This window comes from Prosopis cineraria, unplaced genomic scaffold (assembly GCF_029017545.1).
Source record: "Prosopis cineraria cultivar Desert tree isolate PC_DT_omini unplaced genomic scaffold, ASM2901754v1 PC1, whole genome shotgun sequence".
In the NCBI taxonomy this organism is placed as follows: Eukaryota; Viridiplantae; Streptophyta; class Magnoliopsida; order Fabales; family Fabaceae; genus Prosopis; species Prosopis cineraria.
This window is the reverse complement of record NW_026555332.1, coordinates 46,872,624-46,891,869: the sequence shown is the minus strand read 5'-3', so window position 1 is coordinate 46,891,869 and position 19,246 is coordinate 46,872,624. Positions and strand designations below refer to the sequence as shown.

Here is a 19,246-nt window from a genome sequence, read left to right as displayed (position 1 = left end):
ATATCCTGTTAATTACCAGTGAGGTTCTGGTTCTCAACGTCCCACAAGTGGCCACCTAAAGGGAATCTGATTTCCGGAGTCAAGTCTTTTTTCCCCCCTGAGTGCAGAGTCAAGTCAATTTTACATTTTTATTCTTTATCTGTCCCTACCATTGCACTGTTCCTATCCGTGCTAAAACTTCGTCTCTTTTCAACTCTCACTCATGCGCCTAAGAAAACTAGAAAGCCACTGATGCACGCATCATCAGCAGGAAAATATCTCAACTTCTTAGCGTCAAAGTTCATATTTATCGTCCTTAGAAATAATACACCCCGCATAACAACTTCCATGCACGATAATTAATGCAATGTTCTTAGTCAGCCAAGTTAGGCAAATGGATGTTTCAATCGAGGTTTTTCATGTCATTTCAATAGGAAAAAAATTAAATATTGAAATATCGATCTTTTTTTTTTTTAAGACAGGAGTTAAACTGCACCTTTAAAAATTATACCTGCAGATTTTTTTTTTAACTTGTTCTGTCATTAAAAGTATTATTACTTTTTTTATACACAGTATCGTTACCTCTTAAATTAGCTGAATCCTAAGGCTTTGGTGATGCAAGTTCATACTATACTTCTTAAATTATTTTTTACTAGCCTGAAAAATTCCATATCATCTAGGAACATGACTATAGGAGTAAAATGTATCTCTTCTGAAATTATCCCGGTAAACTTCTTGGAAAATAAAGAAGGGAGCTAAAATTACAAAAATATACATAGATTACTTCATAATTCCACCTGATCTATTTCACACATTTTTTAAAAAAAAAAGCAAAAGGCTAACCCATGGACAAGGTTAGTGTTGACCCATTTAAAATGACCTCATTTTTGCAACCCTACATTTTCGAGCGTTGTATAGGCCAACTCGCTGGGTGTGGCCCATTTTCCCAGCCCTGCCAATGTCCACCGGCATGTCTGCCTTTTTTTGTTGGCCAGACACGTCTGCCCTGGAAATTCTCCAAGTTATTCCTATGTCTACTTAAATAGCATCCCTTTGCATTTCCTCAAAAAAACTTGACAGGTAAAATTAAAAGACTAATAAAGCATAGGACGACGGCTTTATTAATATATATATATATATATATATATAAAGCGATGAACACTGCTTCTCACCTGTGTGAAGTGACGTAGCTAGGAAATATACAAGTATTCTTCATCGTGTCACGGGCAATGATTAATGATTCCTGTCATGAAGCAACAGCTGCTTTGCCTTCAATAACAAACTTGATCGGCCAAGTCCTAAAATAATCAAATGGCTCCTTGCTGCTTTCGTCTCCATATCCTAAAAAAACAATTAGTTTCTCCAGGTTTAAGGTCCATAGTCCTTCTCTTGTTCTTTAATTTCGTTTCTTGCGACTCTTGCGTTGATGCAAAATTCTTCAAGGGTAGCTCTGGACTTGCACTCAATGAAGATTGTGCAATCTGATTCACCATATCCAATACCTCACTCATCTTAGGGCGACTCTTTGGGTTTTTGACTAAGCATCGGTTAGCTACAATAGCAAGTCTTTGAGCTGACTTAAAAACGTGTTTCCTTTCAAGCCTTGGATCCAATATTAGTTGAAATTTCTTCCCATCTGACAAGTATGGCCTCACCCATTCCAAGAGCTTCTGCTCACTCTTCGGACGATTTCGATCAAAAGGGCGCCGGCCAGTGATGAGTTCATAAAGGAAGACACCATAGCTCCATACATCACTCTTAGATGTCAGACGGCCAGTTTGAACATATTCAGGAGCCGCGTATCCCATTGTTCCCACAACCTGATGAACATAACCAGAATATGAACGCTTGAACGCAAATATTATATTTAATCACCTGATGAACATAACCAGCATGTGAGAGCACAAATAGTGTATTTTATCATTGGAAGCCACCTACAATTAGTGTTTGCTGCTGCTTGGACTCTGGACAGTGTGCAATATCAACAAAGGACTAACTTTGACTGTCTGATTTGGGCATGAACAGTAAATAAAAACTAGAGATCCTGGATTAAGGGCTTTGGCAAGGTATAAGAAAGACATAGGTTTTATTTTTTACCACACGTCAGGCTTGAACTGATCGATATCCAAAGGCAACAAAAAAGTGTTCATGATTCCCTGTATCAAGATGTGATCACATCATGACCTAACAAATATGAGAACTCAGCCCCTGATACCTCTAGATTCAGGTCCTCAGGCATATAGAGAACTTGTCTATGCTTATTCAAATAATCAGTCCCAAAGATCGAATGCAAATCTCTCTCTCTATATGTGAATAGTGATTTTTTTTTTTTGGCCAACAGAAAAGTTTAGGGAGCTAAAATAGTGAATAGTTATCTGTATATTTATCTATGATATTGTAGATTAGTACAAGGGGCCATACCGCTGTCGAGACATGAGTTAATCCTTCAGGTGGTCCCAATCTAGCTAACCCAAAGTCTGATAGCTTTGCATTCCAATGCTCATCCAGGAGGATGTTTGAAGATTTGAAGTCTCTGAAGATTATCTATGTATCACACATCAAGACACAATAAGCAACGATAAACTGCCACAAAATATTTGAATAGCAAATGAAAGCAAGTTTATAAAATTCCAATTTAGCTCCTGCCAGCTCCATTTCCATTTCAGGCTCAAGAATGTAAAAGGAACTCAAACCAATTTGTAGACAATGCTCAACTAAATTGAGGCAAGTTAATGTTGTTTGTGTATACCTGAAAATCCATTTCCTCGTGCAGGTATGTTAAGCCACGAGCTGCATCTTCAGCTATTTTCAATCTTCTACTCCATGAGAGAGGATTCTCTGAACGGGGTGATAAGTGGTGTTCCACACTTCTGTTGGGCATATATTCATAAATCAGAAGCCGCTGGATTCCTCTTTCATCATCATCTGCACAGTAACCCACTAGTTTTACCAGATTGGGATGCTCAACAATGCCCAGAACATTAACTTCTGTCACCCATTCCTTATGCCCCTGCAAATACCAAGTCAAAATACAAGATTTACGCATTGTACTGTAAAAACAAGAATTGCATAGCTAAACAATGAGCACAATACCTCTATGCCTTATTTGGTACGCTGAAATAACTTTCGACCAAATGGAAGCAGGAAAAGGAAAAGGAATGAGCTTCAAATGGAATGTAATTTTTGGAACCAAATGTATGAAAAGCAAGTAAGAAAAAGTAAATGGAATATGGTTGTAAGCTTCGTTTGGTACACACACACACACACACTTGAATAATGGAATGGAATTAATTGATTCACTTTTCATAACCAAATTCCAAGCTATCATAATGTAGCAATAAGATTATCACTTAGACTTGACAGAAAAAATTCTGAGCATAAAGAAAAGCTTACCAACTATTGCTAAAAATTCCCCACAATGAGTGTTCTAGCTTCTAGCTGGCTCTACTTGAACAAACTTATTCTATGATAATACTAGGATAGTCTGTTATTCTTTGTTTAGAGTCACCTCTATAATCTTATGTCTAGTTTAACAAGAAAAAGTTTTAGCCTTGCTTTGCCCTTTATTTTGTAAATTTAGTTCATTTCATTTATCTTTGAGTTCTATTTGTTCATTTGGAGTTGTTTTGTACCAACAGTATTCTTATGCCACAAGTAAAGGAATATTAATAAAATCCAGAGTTTCCGTCCTTTTTCTAGGGAAAAAAGTATCAGTTAGAGCAATAACATTGCCTAATATTTTACTATGATATCGCAAGATATTGGTAAAGCAATTAACTTTACATACATTCTGAATACAAAACCTAATACAAAGAACACTTACCTGCACTCCTCTTTTACCAAGTTGTTTAACTGCAACTTCAATTTTTCTGTTAGGATCCTCTCCACTCTTGATCAATCCCTTGTATACACATCCAAACCCTCCCTCTCCAAGCATAGCAGTGCGACTGAAATTCTTCGTGGCTGATTTTAGTTCAGGAACAGTGAAGACTTTCAGGTTGCTGGGTCTTTGAGACAAACTGGGTAATGCAGTCCTCCCAAGGGACTCTGTACTGTTTTCTAAAGGATCCTTAGAATTCAATTCAGAACCAGATCTTCTCATATCATCTTCAGCATTTGTGGAACTGTTGGACCGACCCGAAGCTGACTTCATGCTCATCGGTTCTTCCTTCTTCTCTCCATAGTGGAAAGGTAAACACTTCATTGCAACGGATTGGTCTGCATATTCAGAATGGAGAAGAGAAGTTGACGATAAAATAAAACTATGGAAAAGCAAAACCTCATCTGCGGTGAAGTTCATGGATGATGACGACTGCTTATATACTTTGAAAAATTAGCGACAGGGAAAGACTTCAATTAAGCATATGTGGTTACCGCTATATCAAATAAACATTCGCATAATGATTATTGCATCCCCTGGCAACCTATCTGCGCCTCCCAGCAACTACAATTTCAGATAACCGACTCGGAAAGGTTTTTATAAAATGAAATCTGATATTTTCCAACAGAGGCGAAAAAGTCGACCAAAAAGCTTAACACCGTATTTGGTAAAATAAGATCAAGAACTGACATATGTTTCCAAAATTTCCCGTAATAGAAATCTGAAAGCAGATATGCCCAAAAGCGTCCATACATATTTTGGTTGATATGGGACCATCTACACTTCCCTTTTCCTTCAACTGAAAATGAAGACAATAAAAATAAATTCTGAGTAGGCTCACCTCCACTACGTGATAGATAATCTGATCGCAAAAACCTTCAGAGTCTAAGCCCAACCGATTCCCCTTTTTCTAAGAATCTGACAGGATAATCTCAAGTCTTAACGCATTGAGCCTCAGGAAGAACTTGCTGCGTAAAAACTGGGAAGAAAGACTCTCTGGTCCGAAGGGAAGTCCACACACGGCAGCTGCAGGTCAGTTTACCGAACAAAAAGATTAAAAACAAAAACAGTTAGGGACCTTAATTGATGTTGAAAATATTAGAACCGATAGGGTGTGTGAATGGGGTTCGGATTTGAATTGAGACCAAGGCAGGACCCAGGAAGCTGATGCGAATGGGTTTTGATTCGTTGAACATGTGGCAGTATTACTGCTCTTCGAGTAATGAATACGCAAATGCTGGGTGTGATTTTCACCTCGATTAACTCACCTCGTTGTGCAAAAACCAGTCGGTGCTTTTTCTGGCTATATGACCTTCCCGCACTTTACCCCTGGTTGACCGAGCGCACCGAGTCCTAGTCAAGGCCCTTGACTGAGAATCGTGGACTTTTAGCCAATACTGTGAATTGTAATTGGGGCATTTCTTTATCAAAATAATAATAATAATAATAGTTGGGGCTGACTAATTTACACGGAAGTGGATTGATCTGGGTTCATCAGAAACCTGCAAGTGCAAGCTTTATTATACAAGAAAGATTGAATTGTTTAAAGTTACAACTTTTATACGTAACATGACGTGTTAAAAGTTTTGCATTTCATGTCAATGTCATACTACATTTTCTCAAGTAATCTTTATGATTTTGTTTTCTCACCATTAATTGTAAGTGACAAATTATTAAATCACAAGTTCTTGATTTTCTTTCATTACCGTGATTTGGGGAGAATTTTAAATCAGGATAAGGGATATGATTTAATTATTAGTGAGTCCTACAAAATTTTAAAATTTTAATTCAATTTAAGGGAATAAAAGTTAAAAAACAAATCAACTGTTGAAAAATTAAAATACTATTCACTTATTGTGCAGAATTATTAATTATTATTTTTTTAATTCACTCGTTAATTTATTAATATGAGTTACAAATTACATGAATTAACATGTCAGTAATTATATAAGACTTGATACTAATTTTTTAAGCACAAGTAGCAAAATTGATTATTAAATTTTTAATTTTATTTATTAATTTATTAATATCAGTTATAAATTATTAACATGTATTATAATTTATTAATATTAGTTATAAATTATTGATAGATTTTATAATTTACAATTGACTTTAGTAAATTAGTAAGTAAATTTTGCAAATTGACAACTAATATTACTTTTTGTCTGATAAATATATATAATTTTTAAATAATATTGATAAATTAACAAGTGAAGTAAGAAATTAATAAATAATGATCTTATATAATAAGCGAGTAATACTTTAATTTTTTTTACTATAAAATTTATTTTTACTTTTAACCCCTCAATTGAATTAAAATTTTAAAAAATTTTAAGACATACTGGTAGTTAGATAAAATCTTTGATCCCTATTTTAATTTCTCCCTTTGCTTTTCCTATTGTCAATTTGGCTATATTATTGGTGGATCTTTTCGATGCTGCATTGATCCCCATCTCGTGTGCTCATAGGTGTTGGCTAATGGCTGGTGCATCATTAGTGTCTTTTTCTTCATGGGCTTGCGGTTGCATGGTTGTTTGTTCAGGGGGACAATATGGACAACGTAGTTCAATTGGACTGATGCGATTCAATGGGACCCCGGATATCTTCATTTATTTATGATCCTTTTCTCTTTACTTTCTTAATTGTAATCATTCATCAAATATATAACGAAGACAAATTTATTTAGTGCAGTAATATCAATAATCATGGTTGAGAAATGAAGAAAAAAAGGGTAATAAGAAAATGGACAGATTTTGCATCCAGTTAAATGAAGCCCACTCGTCCATGTTTATTGTCATAGTTAGTAGAGGAGTAGTTATTTTTTCAGTTTTTGTCACGTGGCTAACCCCTAACTCTAGTTTCTTTTTTTGTTGCTATTTTTTTTAATAATATTGGTTGAGGCATCGCTTTCTATTAAATATGGACAACCCTTTCAATAAAAATTCAAACCTTATTTATTATGTTGTCAGGATTAGTTATTTTCATTAGACCTGACCCTCATCGGTAAACCATTTAATTTCTCAACTTAAGGTTAATCCTCAAGGTTTGCCTTGGTAGTGTCATTTTTTGCTCGTTCTTGTTTTTACTGCAGTACGGAGCGGTTGCTTTTTCTTCCACGTCACATATTTGGGCTCATGCCGCTTTGTGTCTCTTGTGGACCGTTTGGAGATCTTTGTTGATTCACTTTCAAAATGCAACCCCCAAAAATTTGAGCGCCATAACATTCATCCCAAATTTTGACTTTATTTGGGCTCATGTGGAGGGTGGCCGTGAGGTTTTATGTAAAGCTGTTATCAATGGTGTGATTGTTAATATTAACTAGAAAAGTGTTGGCATTATCAGCGACATTTGTTCTTTATTACTTTTTGTGAATAATTGTTGTTTGTCTCCAATTTGTAAGGATGAGAATAAAATTATAAATTTCTCTGCAAGCGATGTTAAAAGGAAGATGAACCAACTAGTTCAGTGTTTACTCAAATTTTGCTTCTTGACAAGGCAAAATCATTGAGTGTGGATAATGCTAATGGAGTTACTTTTTCTGTAAAAAAAAAAAAAAAGCACTGGCTAATCCTTGAGATTTCTTGTTTTATTCTCCTTTTGGCTTCTGTTGGATATTTTAATTGTTTTTTTATTTTTCTCTTGAACTGTTTTTTTTTTGGTGCTTTAGAGTGTTAGATAACATTGGTAGGTTTTTTTGAGTGTTTTTCTTTCATTTTGATTATTAACATGTACTCTCTCAATTTAAAAATGTAAGATATTTTTAAGAAGTTAAATATTAAAAAATGTAAGGCACTTTTAGTCTTTCTAAGTGTAATTATTACTTTTTTTAAAGTACCCTTATTAATAATGACTTCATATTTATTATAGAGTATTTAATTAAGGTAAATATAAAAAGATAGAATTAGTTGAAAAGTAGGTAATTACTTTATTGGGGGTGAAATTTGATTAAAAATACCTTACATTTTTTAACGAATGGAGTATAATTTACTTTTTTGTGATTAATAACATTAACTCTTTTTTTAAGAGAAAAAAACCCAAAAGGCATTTTTTTCTTGTATTGAAACTTGACTGTATAAAATCATTAAAAAAAAAAACTGTTTTCGGCTCTTTTTGAAGGCTTATTGGGTTTCCACTTTCTACAGTAAAGTCTTCAGGGTTGATTTTAGTATTTACTACAGCTGGGCATTACCATCGAAGGCCCTGTACATATGCATTTAATGAGGATAGCACTGCTGCTCGGCATTGTTTTTGTGTCATGGGGCGCGAGTTTGGTTTTCCAGATATTTAAGTATAATCAAGGTACTGAAAATCGAATCGATTATTGAACCGATCAAACTCAGGGGTTTGATGTCATGAGTTCAATCGGGGGTCAAACCGGAGTCAAACCGATCATAATAAAATAATATAATTTAAATAAAAAATGTATTAATTCTCAATACGTTCATACATATCCAAGTCTTAATATCTCATATAACATATAACAATAATTCTAACAATAATAAAGTATAACAACATTTCTATATTTTTTTAAAATAAGGTTAACTAAATGATAAAAAAATTTCAATGAGTTAAAATAATAGAAATAAAAATTTATTTTAAAATAAAAGATAATAAATGAAAGTGATATATTTTAAAAATTATTTAATTAAATAATTCAAATTAAAAAATAATATAATATAATATATATTTATACTTTTTGATTTTTTTTTACTTCTTCCGTCCCCTCATCTGGCATAAGTATATTTTTTTACCCTATGACTCCTATTGACCTATCATTAATCATTATCATGTCAAAAATAAATATGCATCTTGGTTAATCATTATTAAGTTTTTTTTTTTTAATTTCAACCCGCCCAACCCGCCTGAACCGAGGGGTTGGGCGGGTTAATCCTAAAACACAATAAAAAAAAATCAAACCAGACACATGGCCGAGTCACCGGTTCACCGGTCGGACCGGCCGGTCCGATCTGATTTTAAAAACAATGAGTATAATACATTTCCAACAACGAGGACAGGAAGAAGGCACTTCGCTCATTGTTAACTAATCGCAATATCGCAAAGCCAAGTTTCATGCCACGTATGTATATATTTGTGAGCTTAATAAAAAAGCCAAGAATAGAAAAGAAAACTGGATATTTGGGATAGTGAAATAAACAGAAAGATCATATGTGAGTGGGAAGCTTCAAGGATGCACGACAGTTGCTATAGCCATTAACATTAGCCGTTTTGACACCAAATGAAAGCCACGCTGGAAGGCAAGTTGAAATTAAGGGTTTATTTAATTAATAGTGTTTAAAAGGGAGGGGGAGGGAAATGGCTCTCCTCCACTCACTTGATTCAAAAGTTTTGGAGGCCCCTACCTTCCCCTCTTCTCATTCTAGCACCCTCTAAATTGAGGTTTTTTTGTGAAAGGGAGTCAAAATTTATGGCTGTTTTATTTTTTATTTATTATTAATATTTTAAGCATATCGAAATATGAAAATTACTCTTTCACTTGTTACCCTTCTTATTCTAGACTGAGTCGCCAAGCTTTTCTTCTTCTTCTTTCAGGTCGACTCACCCGTGGACCTTATTTTTTGGTGCACAAGTCAACTTTCCCATGGACCTCACTGTATTGCGCACAAGGCTGAGATGGAGAGCCATAAATCATCCAAAACTCCTGCGTGCTTTCTCGCGCTGTGAAGGCCTGTAGGGGAGAGACTGACGTGTGAATGTTAGAATGAACAACATTTCCTCCGTGTTTTAAGAAATATTAAAATATTAAAATTAATTTAAGAATTAAAAATAAAATAATTCTGTTCTGAGTGTTTTTTTTTTAAAGCTATGTAGATTTTACATGATTATTGACAAAGTTTTAAGATGCAAAATCATATTAACCTTGCAATTTGGGTCAAGGTATAGAATTAATTTACATGAGGAATAATTAAAAAAAAACTTAGATATAATAATGTAATGGTTAATTAGTTAATATCTCCCCTCCACTCCCCTTTTAAATCAAATAAGAGATAATTAAAATCTCTCTCCTTTCTCTCTCTTGACAAAACCAAATAAGGTAGCATTAAAATTCTTCCCTCCCCTCCCCGCCATCCCATCCCCCTCCCTCAAATCACACATAATCTTAAACGTCTATTTATATGGTAAAGTTGAGTTAAAAAAGCTAGTTACTACAATTTCATCCTAGTTCAATGCTCTCATTCTAGTCTGCCAACCTCAGGCATGTGCTCTTCCTCTTGTTTTGAATATAAGATAAGTTAATTATTTCAACGCTATGATCTTAACTCATCAAAATTTAGTTCTTCATCTTTAACTTGGTCTACATTGGTTTTCATAAATTTGAGGCCTAGTAAAAATTTAATATCTGAACTTTGGCTTCATAACTTAGTCATTGATAAGATTATTATATTAACAATGAGATTTGAATCTATAATTTTATAAGTTATATGTCAAATTTTTATCAATTACACTAATATTTATTGATAGAAGTGATAGTTTTAATTGAAAATAATTTGAAAAGGTAGATGATCACTCCTTTGATCTTATTTATAGAGAGAGAGTATTTATTACAGACATATTTATATAACACTTCAATGATTATCGTATTTATTTTTACCCTTCTACTTCTATCGGTTATTAAATGCTAGGGTATTTTATTTTTTTAAAATATATATATATATATATATAAAATAAAAGGAAGGTTAGAAACTTTAAATTTTAGATAGGGTAAATGAGGTTTAAAATTTCTTCTGTTCCAGTAAAATTTTTGAGAGTGATTTATAAATATAATTAAAGTCTAAAGAAAGTATTTCCTTCGTTAAAAAATATAAAATATTTTTAATTAAATTACACTTTTAATAAATTAGTTATTGCCTTTAAATTGACATAATTTTTTCACAATTGTCTTTATTTAATAAGATATCATACTTTGATGTTAATAATTGAGTGATTCATTTATTAAAGGTATTCTTAAAAAATTTATTAATTATATATTAAAAAACTAAGAACACCTTACACTCCCTTCTATCTTATCATTGGTCATCTTCTAGAAGAATTATTTAATCAATAATATAAAACATATAGAGAATTATTTATTACTATTATCTAATTCTACTCTTGCCATAAATTTAATTTTATCGTTCATCTTACATTGTGCATCTATCTCTTTTTATTTTTAATAGGGTTAAAATTAGAATTTTTTATTATAAGATATATTTAATGAGTTAATTGTTATTTTTAATCGTAATAAAATAGTTGAAAGAACTTTGCAATGAATGACAGAATGAGAGTATTCTTGAACATCTAATATAAAGAAAATATCTTTTTTTTTTTTTTAAAAGATGAAATAACATGTTGGATGAATCAAGACTTTCTTACTCGGTGAAATGTAGAGGATGAAGAGAGATGCTCACAAATTAAATGGACCAGTTGTCTGATGAATACAATAAATACCAATAATCAATAATACCAGTACGGTATAATGCCTAGCTCTAAAAGTTAAAAACATCATGAGACTATCATCTTGAGGAAAAAAGAAAGGAAAAAAACTCATAATGATCCTCAACAGAAAAATAGAGTGGAGTGGCCCCCGGTAATTAAATTATGAGCCCGAAGTCTGGAAGTAGTTTGTTGCATTACAGTCGAGCAGTTGATGTCATGAGATCGAGATGCGAAACACCGAAACCCCCTTGAACGCCGTTAGACAACGTTAAAAGCGACGACAACCAAATCCACGTGTCCAGTTTCAGCGGACTTGAAACGCACATTTTATTACAACCTCTGTCATAAAACCTTTTGGATTCCGTCGAATAAAAAAGGCGCATCCGCCATTTCCCTCTATCCTTCAGTTTCGTGTCACTCTTTCGCGGTTTGAGGCTTTTCAGTTTCGAACATTCGCTCGAATTTCCCTGACACCCCTCTTCCCCTTCTCATTTTCGCTTTCTCTCTTCCTCTCGTGTTCTTGCTCTCGTACTCCCTCCAAGGTTAGATATTTTCTCTCCTTTTTGCTTGATCTTGATAATCTCTGTTTCTTCTCTGCTGGGTAGTTTGAGCTTGCTAGCTTTGATGAATGAGGCTGGACTTTCGTTGCTTCATTTTGTCCTTGTTTATAACTTTTCACCCTCTTTCTACCCTGTCTGGGTGCTGAGAAACTGAGGAGAAAATGAAAGTTGTAAATATTCCTCTCCTTTCGCTGCTTACTGTGCATGCGCTTAGGTGCTCGCAGGGCCGATAGTTACTTATCTATTCGCTATCCTTTTGTTTTTCCTCGTCGGCTGTCTTCCGAAGAAATCGTTGATGGAATTGGGTTGTTTTAGGCAAAGTATACGGCCTTCGAACTTCGAAGGTTGTCTTGTGCTGATCCAAATCTTTGTCATTCTATTTTCTTGACAAATTTTTGGTAATACCTGAAAGTCTTAACTTATAGTATCCTGTTCTTGTAATGCTGTTTAAAATTGGAAGTTGTTAGGTGCAGATTTTGAGCCTATTCAACCAACTAGTCAAGAGGTTGATGGGTAAGAAACCGACTGCTTGAAACATATCAATGGTTGTGTATGATATACCATTGAAAAAGAACAGATAACTTTAGATAAGGCAAACAGTAAAAGGAAATTCAACTGAGAAATTTTAATAAGCTTTACAGTAAAACTGACAAAGTCTGGAACTAGTGGTAATGAACTCCCATGTAATTCACATTTTAACTCTTAAAGACGAGTTTGCTGTGTCAAGTCAGAATCAAAATCTGTGTTGACTGCATATAGTTTTAAATTTTAACTCACTATAACCATAATTTATTGTGTCTATTAAATATTTCAGATTAACTAGATTTGGCTTCCTTATGCACCCTGATTAAATCTTTGGACGCAGATATGCATGTGATTTACTTTTACGGGAACAGTAGGACTGTCCTAGATTTCCCATGTCCAAATTAGGTCGAAGCCTTACAGCTCTAGATATGTACGAGTATTTTACGAGGGAAAAAGATGTTACATGCATAATAAAAGTACACATCTAAATGCATTTAATTTATTAATGCATATTTCTTCTGAGTAGGGGGAAAATAGTAAATTGGTGTTCAATGAACTTCTAGGATGCACAACAGAACATGAGATGGATCCTGAAGAATACTTACAGAAGTGTTCCAATATGAAATGCCAAAGGGTAAGGATTTTGTCATTATTGTAAATTTCTTTATTCTTCAAGCATACAGAATTTCTACATTATATCTTAGACACAATGGCGTCTTGCAATCCATGTAGCCGATCCCACCTAGTGGGATAAAGGCTTGTTGTTGTTGTTGTTGTTGTATCTTAGGCACAACTGTTTGACATTCTCCCCCAAATTGCAGCCTCTGGCAAACTATCTATCTACCTGATGCCATTCTCTGTCTATTTTTGACAGCAGTAGAGTATTTCAAGAGATTATGTGAACTAACAGTTGTAGTTATTATAATTCAATCCATTCTTGGAAAACTCTTAAATCCTGGCATCTAGAGTTCATTTATGCTAAATGCTGGGTTTTTAAGCTTTGCAGTGTTATGTTCTTATGTGGGCTTATGAAGGCAAATGATTGTCATTGTTGCTTAACCTATTAGAAGTTTGTTCAATTTATTAGAAAATAACACCCAAGCATATATGTCCGTGGCCCATACTGATTCATATATGGCATCTATCTTTCGGGCCTTTTTTTTTTTTTTAAAAAGACTGTTATGCTTGAATTTATGTGTACACATGAGCATCATTTCTTCAGTAATCTGCTATTTCCTCTAGCATATGTTATAAAAATCTTTTGATATATGTAAAGGCTTATAATTCATGATATCTTTGTTGTATACTTTGCTAGGTTCAAGTAGATGGATCATTGGTTCCTGCTATTCAAGACGAATCGATGGAAGTTGAACATTTGCTTGCAGAACCTAGAAACGATCATGTTTCAGTGGATGGTATTTTGTATTTTCATGAGGAGAGTGTAGGCAGATGTGCTGTCGAAAATCTTTCCCATGGATTTGAATTTGGTCTAAGAACAAGCATAGGTAAATCTAAAATGGCTCAAGTGTTATGTAAATCTATTTTATTTACATGTTGAGAAGTGAACCCTTGTTTAGTGTACTTATCTGCTGGCAAGATTATTTGGCTACCGGCTCACTTTTTGTTGCTGAAAATTTGGAATAACTACAGAAGTGTAATGAGGGATTGAAAGGATCAAACTGGCAACAGAAATCACAAACTGAGTAATGATAAAGGAGACTGCTCACCACAAACTTGAATCAAATGTTGCATCTTTAAAGATATGAAAGTTCATTTTTTTTATTTTGATATTTTGATTAGATAATTTATAATAAAGGCTGCTGATGGTCTATTGATATTGTCTTCTTTTCTCAGAATATTGAGAATTGCTAGTTTCAGATTTTGGCGTAGTTTTACTGTTTATTTACTACTGTATTTATATTTCTCAGGTGGATCGGATTCTCATACAACTTTGAATGGAAAACATGATTTGAAACTTGAGGTATTTGTCTTTAGTTACAGCTATCGGTGGAGTGAGATCAAAGCTACTAGCTCTCTCTCTCTCTCTCTCTATTATTTATTTTAATTTTTTATTGCCAAGCAGTGATAAATAAGATATTTTTTAGGTACTTGATGGATTGCTGGATGATGTTGAAATTGATGGTCTTAATGCGACAGATGGGTTTTCATGTGAAGATTATCTTTTGGGTAGATTGTCAACTTTTATGATGTTGATTTCTGCTATGATTCTTTGATGAAAAGAAGAATATAGAACTATTTATGATTCCTGAGTCCTCCTCTATGTTTTCTGATTTTAACATTACAAATATATTTTCAACTATAGATTTTGAATATCCTGACCAAGCTGTGGGTCTTTGTGGAGAATTACTACTACAAAGTTCAAGCTCTGAGAGCCATTCTCCAGGATTAAGTGGAAGTAGCAACGGTGTTGGTGGAGTATCTGAATCATCGAAAGTGGCCATTGAACAAATAGAATACAAAAATAATTTTCTAGATGATAGAGTTGCCCATGACTTGCATGGTGCCTTCAGGAACAATTCCTATCAAACATCCATTGAAGATGGAACTTGCAATTCACTTGATATGCAGCATCTAAATGAGTTGGATAATGATACCCCTTTAGCAGATAGTATATTGTCTTGCAAGAAGAAAAAGGGTTCTGTGGACGAATGTCAAATTACTGCAGTTAGAGAGAAGAGATGCCGTAAGCCTACTCTGAGGTATATTGAAGAATTTTCAAATTTAAGGTCAAAAGAAAAGGCTTTGAATTCTGCAACCAAAAATAAACACTCTAGTTTGACATCACATCACAAGCTTCGTCATGTAAGGTTTAGAGCATTGAGACACATTCCATGCAAGAATTCTGGAAGTCAAACAAGTGATATGGCGCTTCCTGAGTTGCAGGATCACAAGCAATGTCTGAAAAGTGAGGTATTGATTTTGACCTGTGTTCTTGGACGCAAACTTTCTTCATTGTACTATCTGCTTGCCTCTGCACCTTGTGTCTCAGTAGATTATTGCATTTAGATTCTCATTAACGATTCATAAACTGTGATATTCTTGGGCAGACCTTTTTGTCGTTTTGTGGTATGACCTTTGTGACAAAGTGGTTCCTGTAATTGAGTTATGCATTTAAATTAACAAGATATGAGATCAACGTCTGTATAAGTGTCACCATTCTATATCTTGAGGAGATAGCTGCATATTGATGCTATTGCCCGATATCCATAGCTAATGACTGGCAATTCTAAATCATTGGCCCCTTTTTGATGAGGTCGATTTCTTTCTTAGGAGCTTGAGTATGAAGAGTCTGCATCGGAGTCTGAGGATGAATGCGTGACGCCAAAAAGATATAATAAAAATGATCGGAGGAAGCATCAAAGAATGTGGACTTTATCTGAAGTGATCAAGTTGGTTGATGGTATTTCTGAACATGGAGTTGGGCGATGGACTGATATAAAGCGTCTTCTGTTTTCTTCCTCCAGTTACCGTACACCGATAGATCTCAGGGTATTTGCAAAGATTCACTCATTCAGTTGTCACCCTTTCTTCCATGATTAAAACCTACTTGTAATTTCTGCAGGACAAGTGGCGGAATCTTTTAAGAGCCAGTTCAGCACAGAAATTTAACAACAAAGAGGTTAACCGTTCATTGATTTTCCGTGGTGTTTTTTTTTTTTTTTCCGGGGGGGGTGTTGATAACATGGTTTTGATCATGTGAGGAAGTATCTAATTGAACTTATTGGCGTGGAAGATTGTATCCTTGGTCAAAATTTATTTGAAAACTGATATAATGTCAGTGAGTTTATTGTTAATCATGGTATTGCAGACTGAACAAAAGCAGCAGCATGCCTTGCGTTCGTTGCCAAGTACTGTACTTCGCCGAGTTCGTGAACTGGCTAAAATTCATCCATACCCGAGGGAGCGTTACTCAAAGGAATCATCTGCTGGCCAAGTTGGTTCCTCTGCCCTTCCAATTCAAACTAAATGTGGTCCTAGCAAAAGAAATGTACGTAGGAAGAAGTGTATTTGAATATTAGTAATCTGTGTTTGTGTATAGACGAAGTGTATCCAAGCTCGAGTACTTGTCACTGATACTTGCTGCCACCCGTACTATAGTACTCTGTTTTGGGAGAAACAAAACCAAGTCATTCCCGATCTGTAACAACCACCCCTAATCTCGTCATGGATAAATTGTGGGTAGTAGAACTGGAGGCTTCAACGTCGTGTAGATCGTAGTTGAACATGTCAGATCAGCTGTGTGATTTGGAAAAAGCCCGAGTCATTGTCATTAAGTCCCCATCCCCCCTCCCCACCCCACCCCCGGCGAGCGTGACAAGGTTATTCTGTCCTCCTGTTAAACAGCACAGCGAGTACACAAAATTGATGACTATATACAAGTGCGAAGTGCATTAAATGTTAAATATTTCGATTACGATATTAGTACAGAATCTGAAAATACTTTAGCAATAATTTAGAAGATATCATGAAAGTGGGAGGAAGGTTTCGGTTATTTCTCGCGTAGGGAAGATAAAAGTGAACCCTAGTATATCAGTCCATGTTAGTAGGAGAATCCATAAAGCGAAGTTTACAACGTAACAACTTGAAGGTATTTTACAGGGACCCGTCATTCAAACAAATGGAACCAGGAGCCTCATGTCTCATCATATAGCTGCACCTTTGTATCGTATGCCAAGCGTGTGCGAACACATTTGACGCTTATCATCCCTCAAATAATTTAGACGATTCACATTCAAGTACATTTTTTTTTATAAAATAAAAGAATTTATAAAATTTAATAAATTTATTAATGATCAATATATACAATTTGCATTTAATTAGATTAGTCTAAATTTAATATTATTTTTTACAATTTTTATAAATTAACCATACAAATTTTTTTGAATTATTTTAAATTTGATGGTAGAATAAGTTAAAAGTTTTGAATCTGAACAATAAAAAATAAATCTGTATAATTAATTTATAAAAAATATTATCAATTTTATATTAAATTTGAATCAATTTGATTAAATATGAACTGTACATATTGACAATTAACATATTTATTCAAAATTTTATAAATTTGTATTTTAAAAAATACAAAAAAAGTGCTTAAACACAAATTGTCGAAATTAAATATGAATAGTCTTAGATTATTTCAGAAGTGATCACCCCCGTTGAGCACCGAAAGTGCTCCCCAAACGTGCTATTTATGTACGGCATAAACCTAGATGTTATTATTCCATCAAACAAGAAGTTATTACTTATCGAGTCACACATTTCATAACTTCAGAACAAACCGCAGGCGACATTATTTTCAGCAAACTCATATCATCTGCCATCTCTACTATCAGAATATACAATCTCTCAAGCACGGCCATCAATATGTTGTAACTTCACATCGTCATCTTCTCGAGAAGTGCCAGCCCTCTTGTGGAAGCTCTGTCGAACCATTTGAGTGGTGCTTTCAGGGGAGTTGATATTGATGCTCTGTTTTTCAGTGCCCTCTATCACCTTTCCCCCTCCACCGTGGAATCGCTGCTCCTTCCCGAACATACCACCCAGGCCCGACGTGGTCGAGTCTCCCAAGCTGAAGCTCACAATTATGATAGCGACTAATAAAACTAGGAGCTTCATTTTGAAGAAGTTCATCTCCTCTGCTTTCTATCTATGCAAACGAATCTCAGTATATGCTATATATGGAGAACCGGCTCTTTTTATTTCAAACAGAGAAAGTGGGTTTTCATGCAAGTTCACTAAGATTAATTATTTCACGCTCGTGCAATCACGCTGAAGACAAATCTTCGTCCAAGATAAGGATGGAGAAGGATAGTACCATCTTTATTAGTGGATCACATAAAGAATTGATAATGCTTCACGAGGTCAAATCATAGAGTGGGAGTTTGCTAGCAAGCATCTTTTACAGCACGCGTTTCTAATCTAACTGGCTCTTCAAAACTCCTTTCAATCTTCCGTCTGTTTCTTTTTCGTATTTTAAAGGCAACGTTTCTATTTGAGTAGTGCCTATCAATTCAAGTAATACAGAGTATACATTTACTTATCAAGGATTAACCTGTATCAATAAGCTAATTGTTTTTTTAATAGAAAAACATAATTTTGAATCCTTCTATTTTGTTTGAGTTTTATTACAATTTTTTTTTGTTTCCATGTTTCTATACTTTCTTTTTTTTTTTTTCATGTTTTACGTCCTTATATATAGATTTATAATAAATTTTGAGTAAAGTGCAGTAACTTTTTTAGTAGAAAAGAGGGCAGCAGTCCAGTTACATACACATACATGTATAAAGAATTTAGTACTAGCCCTTCCAGTAGAATAAGTGAAATTAAGTAATTAACTACCCCACTTTTAGCTCGTGGCCCAAAATCCAAACAGGCCTCACAACGTAGCCCATGTCAGCCTCCTATTCTTGAACAAATATGGGCTTACAAGGCGGCTTATTGAGGCAATTGGATTTAGTGGACATAAAATAATTAAAACAAAGAAACACAGAATAATAAAAAGATACCCTTATAATGTAATGTTTAACTATTTTTTAATTAAATAGATTAAATGGATGTCAAAAGGAAAAATGACAGGAAAATTACTTGAAATATACAAATAACAATGAGATCTCCTGCAATTTGATAATTTTTCTCAAGTCCCTTAAAATTTTTTTTGACATTAATGTCTTTTGTAAAAAAATATAATACTCTCAATTTAAAATAAAAAAATAGGCATATCAAAAATTTGTCATTTTCCATTTCATTTTGATTATTGTTAAAAGAAAAGTAATTATTATTTAAATCAAACTTGAATTTCAGTCATTAAAAATTTTGTAAAAGGAAAGTTATAATTACTTTTCTCGTT

The 19,246-nt window shown here is 34.0% G+C and overlaps 2 protein-coding genes across 7 annotated transcripts; one reads left to right on the top strand and one right to left on the bottom strand.

Moving 5' to 3' along the window:
- Nucleotides 1–651: 651 nt before the first annotated feature.
- LOC129294961 (serine/threonine-protein kinase PCRK1-like) lies at nt 652–5,113 on the bottom strand. 4 transcript variants are annotated; one of them, XR_008589473.1, is made up of 6 exons: nt 4,701–5,113; nt 3,803–4,197; nt 2,729–2,989; nt 2,401–2,523; nt 1,152–1,799; nt 652–985 (listed from the first exon to the last, which is right to left on the bottom strand). XR_008589473.1 is itself a non-coding variant. In XM_054933442.1 (5 exons), exons 2-5 carry the CDS (start codon nt 4,181–4,183, stop codon nt 1,287–1,289), a joined length of 1,278 nt encoding a protein of 425 aa, XP_054789417.1. In that variant the 5' UTR covers nt 4,184–4,197; nt 4,701–5,113; the 3' UTR covers nt 652–1,286. The 4 variants fall into 4 exon arrangements, 2 of the variants coding, with proteins under 2 accessions (XP_054789417.1, XP_054789426.1); XR_008589474.1 differs by having other exon boundaries at nt 652–980; XM_054933442.1 differs by having other exon boundaries at nt 652–1,799.
- Nucleotides 5,114–11,644: 6,531 nt separating this feature from the next.
- On the top strand, nt 11,645–16,669 carry LOC129321749 (uncharacterized). 3 transcript variants are annotated; one of them, XM_054967658.1, is made up of 10 exons: nt 11,645–11,835; nt 12,905–13,012; nt 13,694–13,883; nt 14,307–14,359; nt 14,484–14,565; nt 14,702–15,098; nt 15,207–15,309; nt 15,670–15,888; nt 15,962–16,018; nt 16,208–16,669. In XM_054967658.1, exons 2-10 carry the CDS (start codon nt 12,962–12,964, stop codon nt 16,409–16,411), a joined length of 1,356 nt encoding a protein of 451 aa, XP_054823633.1. In that variant the 5' UTR covers nt 11,645–11,835; nt 12,905–12,961; the 3' UTR covers nt 16,412–16,669. The 3 variants fall into 3 exon arrangements, with proteins under 3 accessions (XP_054823633.1, XP_054823628.1, XP_054823619.1); XM_054967653.1 differs by having other exon boundaries at nt 12,942–13,012; nt 14,702–15,309; XM_054967644.1 differs by having other exon boundaries at nt 11,646–11,835; nt 14,702–15,309.
- Nucleotides 16,670–19,246: the final 2,577 nt, after the last annotated feature.

Excerpts from the sequence above, each read along its gene's own strand:
- LOC129294961 (XM_054933442.1), bottom strand. The coding sequence starts at position 4,183 with ATGAAGTGTTTACCTTTCCACTATGGAGAGAAGAAGGAAGAACCGATG. Across the intron at positions 2,990-3,802 it reads TTGGTAAAAGAGGAGTGCAG|GGGCATAAGGAATGGGTGAC; the intron begins GTAAGTGTTCTT and ends TGGTATTTGCAG. Across the intron at positions 1,800-2,400 it reads TAACTCATGTCTCGACAGCG|GTTGTGGGAACAATGGGATA; the intron begins GTATGGCCCCTT and ends TATGTTCATCAG.
- LOC129321749 (XM_054967653.1), top strand. The coding sequence starts at position 12,962 with ATGGATCCTGAAGAATACTTACAGAAGTGTTCCAATATGAAATGCCAA. Across the intron at positions 13,013-13,693 it reads CCAATATGAAATGCCAAAGG|GTTCAAGTAGATGGATCATT; the intron begins GTAAGGATTTTG and ends ATACTTTGCTAG. Across the intron at positions 16,019-16,207 it reads AGAAATTTAACAACAAAGAG|ACTGAACAAAAGCAGCAGCA; the intron begins GTTAACCGTTCA and ends ATGGTATTGCAG.